The sequence below is a fragment of the Zingiber officinale genome, chromosome 9B (assembly GCF_018446385.1).
Source record: "Zingiber officinale cultivar Zhangliang chromosome 9B, Zo_v1.1, whole genome shotgun sequence".
Lineage (NCBI taxonomy): Eukaryota > Viridiplantae > Streptophyta > Magnoliopsida > Zingiberales > Zingiberaceae > Zingiber > Zingiber officinale.
This window is the reverse complement of record NC_056003.1, coordinates 44,169,185-44,181,726: the sequence shown is the minus strand read 5'-3', so window position 1 is coordinate 44,181,726 and position 12,542 is coordinate 44,169,185. Positions and strand designations below refer to the sequence as shown.

At 38.7% G+C, this 12,542-nt stretch overlaps 1 protein-coding gene across 1 annotated transcript; it reads left to right on the top strand.

The window, feature by feature from the left end:
* Positions 1-210: 210 nt before the first annotated feature.
* LOC122024413 lies at positions 211-1,862 on the top strand. The gene is made up of 3 exons (XM_042583038.1): positions 211-481; positions 585-651; positions 748-1,862. The coding sequence occupies exon 3, from the start codon at positions 816-818 to the stop codon at positions 1,683-1,685; it is 870 nt and encodes a 289-aa protein (XP_042438972.1). The 5' UTR covers positions 211-481; positions 585-651; positions 748-815; the 3' UTR covers positions 1,686-1,862.
* Positions 1,863-12,542: the final 10,680 nt, after the last annotated feature.

The window sequence follows — 12,542 nt, the reverse complement described above, 5'->3', positions numbered from 1 at the left end:
TTTTCATTACTTTCTCTTTAAATTTAATGCTGGAACATCTTATGGCGCAGGAGAAGGAGGAGCACGTGAGACGCCATGATCCGATCCAGAGGTATGGCATGCTACGAGCGAAATCGGCCACCACGTACCGGCCGTCGGCAATGATTTGATCTCGAATCGCTACTTGTAACGACACGCGTAGCGTAACAATCGGGGACACCGTTATATAGTTAATTCCCGGTGTGGACTGCGGTCAAAGGCAGAAGAACCATTTGCTATTTCCCCGTCTCCCACAAGTCTACGGATCCTTCTCCACCGCTAACTGCAGCGCAATCAAGGGAAGGAGATGGCGCACGCGTACGTCTCCGCCCTCTCCCTCTCTGCGCCTTTTACAGCGACGCAGTGATCGGCAATGAGATAGCGACGAGAAGAAACGCGCGCCACCAGGGGGAGGAGGAGGAGGAGGAGGAGGTCGAGAAGGGCTTCGTCGCCGATTCGAAAGGTGGAATTTTATCCCCCCTTTTGCCGCGTTTCTTCGATCTTCTTTCCTCCTTTATTTCTCTATTCGTTGCTTTGCTGATGTCTGGCTCTGTCGCTTTCTTTAGTTGATGATAGGAGAAAAGGCGGGACTTTTTAGCCTCTTCCTGGTGTTCGACGAGAAGAATTCGCCCGGTAGACTCTGGAAATCTTCGCCCTTGGACTGAATAGGCAAGGAGGCGATTTTGTGTTTTGAGTTCCATCGCTGTTTTTTTTTTTCATTTGTTGTAGATTGTGCTGTCGGTCGCCGGAGGAAGGAATTTTATCTGCGGGTTTTGTGATAAAAATCGGACCTTGGAATGGAAGGGAGGGAGCTCCGGCGAAGCGTGACGTTGTCGGATCAGTTGTCCGTCGACGACTCGTCCAGACTCGGAGACCTCCTCAAGATTCGGGAGGAGGAAGAGACGCGATTCTCCCTCCGCGAGTCGTTGATTGTGGGGCCGGTTGTCACATGCGAAAAGGAAGAAGACTCCGCCGCTGACGGTGGCGACGGCAACGGTGGAAGGACGCTCCTCGACATCATCCTGCAGGAGCACGAGGTGAATGGGGTCGCGGAGGACGGGAACTCTAGCAGTTCCGCCGAATGGAAGACTCTGAGAGACCACTTCCTCCTCCATAGCGACGGTGCTTCCTCCCGCTGCCAGCTTCGATCAAGCTCGAATCCCGTGCGCGATAACTCAGGCCACCTCATTCCCGCCGCAGCCTCCTCGGAGTCCAATTATAACTCAGACCTTGTTGACCCACAACCCACTGACGTCGCTGCGGTGGCACCAACGGAAGTACTTACAGCTAGCGAACTAAACAACGCCGATGAAGGCGCTGCCGCGGAGTCGCCCGACTCCGCTGTTGCAGAGGGCGAGGAGGAGGGGGTGGAAGAGCCGGGCAGAGTGTCGCTGATGGCATTACTGGAGCAGACCGACCGTCAATGGGGCGGGAGCGGGAGGGAAGGGCTATCTCCGTTGGCAACGGCGGCGGAGGACGAGGAGGACAGCGGCGGCGGAGGGGCGATGTCATACATGTGCTGTGTGTGCATGGTAAGGCACAAAGGAGCTGCCTTTATCCCCTGCGGCCACACCTTCTGCCGCACCTGCTCACGCGAGCTCTGGCTCGGCCGTGGCAGCTGCCCCCTCTGCAACCGCCAAATTCTCGAGGTCCTCGACATCTTCTAATCCCTCCTGCTCTACTTCCAGCACCTCAACTCAGGCAATGTCTCCCCCTGTGTGGTAACTGATATCTACTACATATTTGCTATCCAATCTGGTGTTGCTGATCCAGTACTCGACTTCTATTTCTGATATCTGAAAATCGAGAACAGTTTAATATAATAAGTTATGAATTGCTGATCATCGATGACAGTGTTCTTGGATGAGCTTGTTTGCAACTCTTCAGACCTTTCTTTCTTTTCAGTTGATTTGGTTTCATTTTGATGAACAATTCATCAAACAAGCTTCATTTGGTTCCTTGTTAATGGAACACTTATGGCTTATATGCATTGATCTTTTAGAAATATTCAGAAGCATTGATGATGATGATGATGATGATCATATTCTACAAAAACCTTAGGCAAAAACCATTTCATTCTTCTGAAACAAAAGACTGTATTTCACTATAGTGAAATCACACAAAACTATCCTCTCATAGGAAACGACTAACAAACAAACTACGATTGCAATAGTGACAGAAAATAGGGTTTTCTTGATGTTGAAAAGGAGCTGAGTCTACTTAGAACTTCAAAATTCAGAAACTCATGGCATTTTTCAGTTTTGCTTTAAAACTTTTATGACACATGAGATTGAAAGCAAGCAATTGTATCAGTTAGTGCATGGCATGTGGCACTGTCTGATGTAAGAGTTTGTGTGTCTTTTGGTTAGAACTCCATTTCATTGTCATCTTTTGGTCCATCTCCAAAGTAAATAGGGACAAATGCTACTGTGCCACTATCTAATCCTTTCAAATGCTAACTTGAAAAGTGAGTATTTTTATTTTATATTGTTTTGCTTCAAAATGTTGTATTTATTACAGTTAATAATACTTCAGCAACTCTGCTTGGCTGAGCCTTAAATCATTGTGTTGGCAAACATGAAGTTAGGTGAACTGTTTGTCAAGTGCATTAATCTTATGGTACAATAATTGGTGTAATGATAGAGTTTTGTGCTTGCCTTGATTAAGGTATTCATGTGAAGCTGTCCCCAAGAATTGATCTAACTCTTACTTTTTCTGCTACACTTGGTTCGGCCACTTCATTAACTGTTTGGAAAGCGTTAGCATTGGATTCCTCTTATTTTAGAATGATTATGGGCGGCAAAAAAAAAAAAAGTGCCTGAACTGTTACTTTCGTCAAAAAGGTGCTTTTGTTTTTTAATAAAATAAAATAATATCCCATCATATTTTTTATTAAAAACTAAATTTATTTGAATTGAATAAAAGGTGGCGTCTCTTATCCTAAATCTAATGGCGCTGTATATTAAAATTTTGATTAAACTGAATAAATTGAATCTAATTTAAAATTTTGATTCAATTATTTTGATAATTCAGGCTTTTTAAAAAAAATATCAATTTTTTAAATTTATTCGATTCGATTTTAATTTTAAATTTTTTTATTTGGCTAAATCAAAATACACAAAATCAAATTGAAAATTTTTTCAAAGATTCCTTAAAAAAAATTCAATTTTAGTTTTTAATTAAATCTATCATTGATAAAAAAAAAGTTAATTCAATTAATTCGATTTTGACCAAATTAATTAATATTTAATTAATTCAATTTGTTCAATTTTTATTAAAACTTCGATCGATTCAGTTAATCATAAAAAATTAATTTATTTAATTTTTGGTTAATTTGATTTGATTCAGTTTGATTTTAACAGAATACTCATCCTAATTGTCAGTCTCATGATAAAATACAAACAGATACATCACAGGAGGTATTTTGCTCCAACACAATGATCCTTTATACAAGAAAAGTCAGACATCAAATAAGATATTTTACACTCACATAAAATTGACTCCAAAATGCCTACAACCTAGTTATATAGTAGCTATAGTACAATATGTCAATGGTGCAATACAATGTGTCAAAGTAAATCAATTCAATTTAATCAAAATTACTATACATTGTACCTTCTCATATCAAATTATTTTTACCTCATGACATAGCTAAATTAGTTATCACATAATAATTTTAAATTGAGTAAGAGTCAAATCACACTCATGTGATGTCTAACGTCAGTTTCTTGATTTACTCTCTCCCAATAATATTGAATAGTGTGGAAATCGTTAATAGTGTTGAATAGTCGTTAAGATGATAAATTTTAACTTTTATATGATTATATCAAATTATTATTTACTAATTAAAATGGTTCAAACTTGTTAACATTATTCTAGCAGTCGTGGTCTTACACCTTGTTTTAGCTATAGACATAATTACAACATAGAGCATATTATAGTAGCTATAATCATCATAAAAATACTTTAATTTGATAAAATTAAAATAGATAGAACATTGTTATATATTAAGATACTCCTTACCAACTAATCAAAATTGCTCAAACTTACCTCCATAAGTGTGGTATGATAAAAGCACTCAAAGGACAAATACCAAGATCAGAGTTCGAATCTCAGTGAAAACAATTCTGGAGATTGGCATCTGAGTGTGTATAAGTTGTGTTTCAAATTTACTTGATAGAAAAACGAGGAGTTGATCATTTACCTCCAATATTAATTAAACCAAACCTGAACACCTAAATTATCTGTATATACTAAACTGGATCAAAATCACTGGACTTGATTAAAATCAATTTTACAGCTATGGCAAAACCATTTTATCCAAATTGGAGTGACTTTAATGAGTTCGAACAATTTTTATTTATTGTAATTTTAACTAAGTTGGAGCAATTTTACTCTATAGTGTAGCAGGATTTGCTACAACAATACTAGAATAAAAGCATGAGAAATATATTAGGTCATTATTTTGACTTTAAAAAAAATATCTTTTTGACTAAAACAATAATAAAGTGAGCCTTTTAATTTTTACCTAATGAGCATTAGCTTTAGATTTAAGTTTAACAAGTGTTAACAAAAACATCTTATTTTTTAGTGTCCCCGGAGGTGAGAAGTGGTAAATGGAGAGATAGAAATACATTGAGAAGTTTTTTAAGTTAAAATTCTTTTATAACTCGAAACATTTTATTTTGGTTTATGAGAGTCTAAAGTGGAGTCTTTAGATGTTTTAGAGAGGAAATGAACAATTAAAGACTTGTAACTAAAAAATTACTAAAATCATTTAATGACTAAAATTGTATCATTTTAGAAGAAAACCATATCAGAGACTTCTGTTGGATCGAGATGCGCTAGAGGGGGGGAGGTAAATAACGTTCATGGTTTTCATGCGTTTCGAATTCATAAAGCGATAGAGAGTTAAGCAGCGGAAATAAAAGAGAACAAACGCGAACACAAGTATTTACTTAGTTCGGAGCCTGTGGCGACTCCTACTGCAAGGCCCGGCGATCGTTGATAGCTTTCGGTGGGCAACAACTATGATATCGTTAAAAGAGTTACAATTTAAAGTGCAATGATCAGCAATTAAATATACCGACGACAAGAAAATTAATGAAATCGGAGAGCCGGGTCGTCAGGAACTTGCTGTAGCTTTATCGGAACTTCTCGTTAGCAGCTGGATGCAAAAAGATTACTTGTTAATTGATGTCTCTTGCTGTTGGTCGAAGAATCCTTAAATAGGCTGTTGGAGGCGCCTCCAATGCCCCATGGAGGCGCCTCAAACACAAAAGTTTATCCCTCTTCCTGCGCTGCGATAAGCCTTCACTGCCTGCTGCTTATCCAGCCTGGAGGCGCCTCCATCAACCATCTGAGGCGCCTCAAAGGTAGTGTCCAAGGCGCCTCAGACTCCCTTGAGGCGCCTCCAGGTCCACTTCGCAACCTGCTTACCCCTTTGCACCCGAGGCGCCTCCAAGCTCTATGGAGGCACCTCGGATGTTCATCCGAGGGAAAACCTTGTTCTTTTGTACCTGCAAGATAAGGTAGCCTCAAAACACAAACATATCCTGCAAAACAAAGTTAGCACATATAAATTTATTAAATGAATTGTTCGACAGTCTCCAGACTGTCCGGTTCTGACTTCGAATTTCCAACCGGAAATCCTAGGTCGAACCGACGCCTACTGCTTCCTCTTCCGGGGAACGCGCCCTTACCTACTCCACTCAGGAGAGTTTACCTTTTGCCAGTTCGGTCCTCCAGACCGACTGGATTTTTGCTCGGCGCTCGAGTCTTCCGGTCTTCATGCTGGACGTCCGGTCCACGACCCGTCCAGTCTTTTACCCGGTTCGCGACACCAGGATTTCAACCTAGGGTTACCGCGCCCTAGGTTTTTTGCCCAAAGACCTCGATTCGCCAAGACTTTCCGCATAGGGTTACCACCCCCTATGACCTAGGGTTATCGCCCCCTAGGGTTTTCCACTTGCCTAACCGCAGCTAGGACTTTTGTCTAAGTACACTTAGGACTTTTCCTGCAATGCTCATTCAACATATTAGTAAACCAAACACCTTAACTTTGAACCCTTTGACATAATCAAAATATAGGTTCGATCGTTGGATGCTTTCCATACCAACAATCTCCCCCTTTTTGATTATGACAACACAGTTCAAAGTTAAGTAAAACATAACAGTAATTATAAAAATTTCTAACAAGAAATAGGAACACAAGTAAGCCAAAAATATTTTAAATTACAAACACTTATTCCAAAACTCCCCCTAGATCAAAGGTTATATATTTAAATATGTTTAAATTAACTTTAACTTTTCTCTCCCCTTTCGACATAAATAAAAAAGAACCCAAGTAGAGAGAGGTTTGTCAAAAAAAAATATATTAACATTATTTAGTTTTAGGCTCCCCTTGAAGGGTAGCTAAAATTTGAACCAAAAATATTTAAATGTTTAACAACAAATATTTTGAAATAATACTTGGCTAATTTTGAAAGTGCTTTGAAAAGACTTAGTTCTATCAACAAAAACATAGATTTAAAAAAAAACTTTTTAGCAAAATATATATATATATATATATATATATATATAACATAGATTTAAAAAAAAAACTTTTTAGCAATATATATATATATATATAAATAAATAATAATAATTTTTCAAATTTTTCAACCATTTTTCAAATATGTTTTTAAATGATTTTTCAAATATTTCAAAATGTTTTTCAAATATTTTTTAAAATAATTTTTAAATGATTTTGAAAGGGTTTTCAAATAACTTTTCAAATAACTTTTTAAAGAATTTTAAAATAATTTTTTTAAGAATTTTTCAAATAATTTTTAAAAGATTTTTAAATAATTTTTCAAAGAATTTTTAAAAATCTGAAATAATTTTTAAAAGAATCTTTAAAAAAAAATTAAAAGAATTTTAAAAGATTTTGAAATAATTTTAAAAGATTTTTAAAAGATTTTGAAATAATTTTTAAATAATTTTTAAAAGAATTTTAAAAGAATTTTAAAAGATTTTGAAATAATTTTTAAAGGAATTTGAAAAGATTTTAAAATATTTTTAAAACATTATGAAATAATTTTTAAAAGAATTTAAAAGATTTTGAAATAATTTTTAAAAGATTTTCAAAAGGTTTTGAAATAATTTTTAAATAATTTTTAAAAGAATTTTAAAAAGAATTTTTAAAGATTTTTAAAAGATTTTGAAATAATTTTTAAAAGAATTTTAAAAGATTTTCAAATAATTTTCAAATAATTTTTAAAAGAATTTTTAAAAGAATTTTAAAAGATTTTTAAAAAGTTTTGATATAATTTTTAAAAGAATTTTAAAAATTTTAAAATAATTTTTAAATAATTTTAAAAAGAATTTTCAAAAGAATTTTAAAAGAATTTGAAATAATTTTTAAATAATTTTTAAAAGAATTTTTAAAACAATTTAAAAAAATTTTATAAGATTTTTAAATAATTTTAAAATAATTTTTAAAGAATTTTAAATAATTATTGAGTTAATTAAGTTGATTTCTATTTGATTAAATTTGAATTAATTTGTTTTAAATTGAATTTACTTGATTGATATTATTGATTCATCTCAACCAATTCTAAGTTATGAATCAGGTAATCTTAAATAATTTTGTGAGATGATTATCTTTAATTTAGGTTATTTCTAAGGATTAATTTATATTTGAGTTAAACTTAGGTTTTCCAATTAGTCAATTAAATATGTCTTTCAAAGATTGGTTTCCAGGTCGTAGCGAGACACTTGACTTTCTTGGGTATGGGATCATCCACCACTTCCTAGAGGTAACCGTTCAAGGAAATTATATATTTAATTTTCTTTTTGAACCCCCTAGGTTTAACTGAACAAGTGTAAATTACGCCTAAGTCCTTAAACTATCCTAAAACTAAACATGTATAATAAAAAAATCAGACAATTCTATCTATTTATAAAGATGGTCTTTCGATTGGCTCCCCCTGAATCATAGTCTCGATACGGTCTATCAAGGTAGTAGATCTGATCCTTGGGAACCCAATATAGTCCAAGTCCAACTTGATTAACCAAGTTCGACTTGGGGACCCATACTTGGACTATATTTCTATTTTTTCTGTTAACTAAGGATAGATATGCTTTGTATTTCCTTTTGGTTTTAAATCCAAGTCCGGATTTGTTGAAAACAGCTCGCTGTTTTCTAAAAATCAGATCAAGATTCTTGGAACCCAAGGTGAACCGTTCCAACGTTTCCTTGAGTTCTTTAATTTGAGTTTTCAAATTCGAATTTTCTTCCTCAAGTTGTTGGACTTGAGTTGAACTTTCAATTTGAACTGGCTCAGTTAAAGAACTCGAGTCAGTCGCTTCCTTAAGGGTTGTTACCTCCTTTAGGAGTGACTTAACCCGGACGTTGGATTTAGCCAACTTTTTTAATAAATACGGAACTAAATTCTTTAAATCATCTAATTGAGTTTCGGCGAGTAGAGGACTTACAGTGGGGTTTGGTCCTTCAGAAATGGATGCGGATCCGTGGCTTCACTCGGACTCAGTTTCAGACTCGCTCTCGCTTTCAAACTCGAACTCTGTTTCAACGATGTTTGCTTGCACTGGTAACACGAGGAAGCTTGCCGGTTCTTCTTCGTCTAACTCAGATTCATCTGACGACTCGAACCAAGTTGCCTTTAATGCCTTCTTTCTTTGTTGCTTCTTATTTGGACAATCAGGCTTGTAGTGCCCCTTCTGGTTACAGCCATAGCAGGTGACTCCAGTCTTGTCCTTCGTGTTTGTTTGAGTCACCTTTTTCAATTTGCATATCTTCCATACGAGCTTTACCAGTTCGGAAATAGCCTCGTCGTCGTCTTCTGCGGCTGATTCATCTTTGGACTCGAGTTTGGTTTTACACTTTGGTTTAGTTTCCAGGGTTCTGCTTGTACCTGCAATTAAGGCAATACCCTTCTCAGCTGTGCGTGCATTAGTCTGCTCATGTAATTCAAATTCAGAGAACAATTCATCTAATTTAATTGAAGATAAGTCCTTAGATACTTTGTAAGCATCAACCATGGATGCCCACAAAGTGTTCCTCGGAAAAACGTTAAGTGCATACCTTATGACGTTGCGATTTTCTATTCTCTGGCCAATTGCGTGGAGGTCGTTAAGAAGATCCTGGATGCGTGCATGGAGCTGGCTTGCCATCTCACTTTCCTGGATGCGTGCATGTTGATGTTATATAATTTATTTAAAATTAAGTCGTGTTTGCTTACCTTAGCATCGGAAGTGCCCTCGTGCAGCTCGATCAACTTTTCTCATAGCTTTTTGGCGCTTGAGAAGGGTCCTACTTTGTTGAGTTCTGTTGGTGCGGGAAGCATCCGACGATCGAACCTAAGTTTTGATAATGGCAAAAGAGTCAAAGTTAAGCTTATTTGTGATCTAACATGTCTGATGGAGATTACAAGAAAGTCCTAAGTGTTCTTAGGCAAAAGTCCTAGTTGCAGTTAGGCAAGGTGAAAATCCTAAGGGGTGGTAACCTTAGGTCCTAGAGGTGGTAACCCTAGGTGAAGAAAACCCTAGGGGGCGGTAACCTTAGGTGGTGGAAAACCCTAAGGGGCGGCAACTTTAGGTCGTAGGGGGCGGTAACCCTAGGTGGAGAAAAATCTTAAGGGAGGGTAACCTTAGGTCCTAGGGGGTGGTAACCCTAGGTGGAGAAAATTCCTAGGGGGCGGTAACCCTAGGTCGTAGGAGGTGGTAACCCTAGGCAGAAAGTCGAGTCGGTCTGGAGGACCGGACTGACATTAGGTAATCTCTCCTGATGGGAGTAGGTGCGGACGCGTTCCCCGCAGAGGGAACAGTAGGCGTCGGGTCGACCTAGGGTTTCCGGTCGGAAATCCGAAGTCAGACCCGGGCAGTCCAATGACTGTCGATCACTTGATTTATCATAGTTCTATTTGTTCTAACTTTGTCTTGCAGGGTATGTTATTGTTTTGGGACTAACGTGTCTTGCAGGTACAAAAGGAACAAGCTAAGCCTCGGATGAACAGTGTTCGAGGCGCCTCCATGGAGCTTGGAGGCACCTCGGGTGCAAAATAGAAGTTGGCTGTGAAGAGGAGTTGGAGGCGCCTTGGAGCAGGGCTTGGAGGCGCCTTAGACTGGCCATGGAGGCGCCTCAAGCAGGATAAGTGACGAAGGTTTCTGCGCTGATCCACGCGGCTGACTCGGGAGGCTTGGAGGCGCCTTGGATGGTGTTGGAGGTGCCTCCAGCAGTGCATAAAAGGGGTGTTCGAGCAGCAGTGAAGATCATCAATTCTAAAGTGCTTCTACTACAACGTGCTGCTCCAAAAGACGCCCTGAAGTGCTGCTACAAGTTCACGACGACCCGGAGCTCCGAGATTTTGATTCCGTCGTCGGTATAATTGTTATTATTACTGCACTTATTGTAATACATATTTATACTATCTTTGCGCGATATAGTTGTTGCCCACAGAAAGCGATCAATGATCGCGGGCCTTGGAGTAGGAGTCGCCTTAGGCTCCGAACCAAGTAAAACCTTGGTGTGCTCTTGTGTGTTTGTTGTCTTTCTTTTATTTTCGCTGTGCGTAATTCTTGATCGTTTTACGAATCCGACGTGTGAAAGCCCGAGCGCTATTCACCCCCCCTCTAACGTATCTCGATCCAACAATTGATATCAAAGCGGAGTAGCTTTGATTTGGTGCAACCACCAATCAAACATTCTTTTCGTGGTGTTTTTCCAATTTTCGGAGTCGATTAGAATTAGCATAATTGCTACATTCTGATCTAGTTCTTTTCGTAATCGTATTTCTTTCTCGAAGTTGGTGCAACACTACTCGAGAATGCAATTTATTCTTATTTCCATATCGCACTACTAATCCAAGACCAAGTCCTGGGACATCTTTCTGTTTTTTGCTGTGCATATCCTTTAAATGGCCCAACAAGAAGGCTACATCACTGTCCATCCCCCGCTCTTCACCGGAGAAGACTTCGGCTACTGGAAGGGTAGGATGGAATTCTTCCTGAAGATCCAGTTCGAGATGTGGATGATCGTCAAGACCGGGTTTGAACTGCCGACTGACAGAGACGGTAAACCAATACCCTGCGAAGACTGGGATCCAACATTAATCAAGAAGGTGGAAGCAAATGCCAGAGCAACGTACACCCTCCAGTGCGGATTGATGAAGGAGGAGCTAAACTGCGTCGGCCCATTCTCGAGCGCCAAGGAGCTATGGGAAAAGCTGATCGAGCTTCACGAAGGGACCTCCGATACCAAAGTAAGCAAGCGCGATTTGTTATTCAATAAATTGTATAACTTAAAAATGTAGGAAGGTGAAACGGCCAACCAGCTCCACGCCCGGATACAAGACCTACTCAACGGACTTCATGTAATCAGACAGAAGGTAGATAACCGGGACATCATCAGGTATTCCTTAAATGCTTTTCCGAGGAACACCTTGTGGGCATTCATGGTAGATGCTTACAAGGTTTCTAAGGACATTGTATTAAATTAGATGAGCTATTCTCTGAATTTGAGTTGCATGAGCAGGTTAATGTACGTCCGGTCGAGAAAAGGTTGACTTTGGTTGCAGGTACAGGAAGAGCGCGTGAATCGAAAACAAAATGTAGAACCGAACCAGAGTCAGAAGAAGAACCAGATTCGGACGATGACGACGACGAGCTCACAACCGAAATAGTCAACCTAGTGAAGAAACTCTACAAAAAGAAAGACTTCAATAAAAAGGATGTTAGAAAGGTCATCCAGTCCAAAGAAGCTCAACCAAGCTCAAAAGTGAAATTCGAGGTGACATGCTACGGGTGTAATCAGAAGAGGCACATTAAGGCGAACTGCCCGAACCAGAAGGATCCAAAGAAGCCAAGAAGGAAGAAGGCCTTGAAGGTGACTTGGGACGAGTCTTCTTCCGAGGAGTCCGACGACGAACAACTCGAGTAGGCAAGCTTCCTCGCGTTGACGGCCCGGGACTACACCAACGAATCCGAAAGCGAGGACGAATCAGAAGCCGAGTCCGAGAGAAGCTACGGATCCGTATCCGTTTCCGAAGGGCCAAACCCCTCTGTCAGTACGAATCGTCTTTACAGTTTAATTAATTATTTAATGTTTAAAGTAGCTAAGTTCAATGTTCGGATCAAGTCGCTTCTAAAGGAGGTAACATCCCTCAGAGAAGCGACTAATACTGAATCTTTGACTGAATCTGTTCAGATTGGAACCTCAACTCAAGTCCAAAAGCTTGAGGAAGAGAATTCCAGCTTGAAAATTTAAATCAAAGATTTGAAGACCGCATTGGAATGGTTTACACTGGGTTCCAAGAATCTTGACTTGATTCTTGGAAAACAGAAGGTCGTATACAATCGATCCGGATTAGGATTTAAAGCTAAAAAGAAATTTCGTTCATATTTATCGCTTATTAACAAACCAAATAGTAAGATGGTCCAAGCATGGGTATCCAAGTCCAACCTGGTCAATCAAGTTGGACTTGGTCAATATTAGGTTCCCAAGGATCAAGTACATTACCTTG

Bases quoted from the DNA above. Each gene is read 5' to 3' on its own strand.
- LOC122024413 (XM_042583038.1), top strand. From the start codon at position 816: ATGGAAGGGAGGGAGCTCCGGCGAAGCGTGACGTTGTCGGATCAGTTG.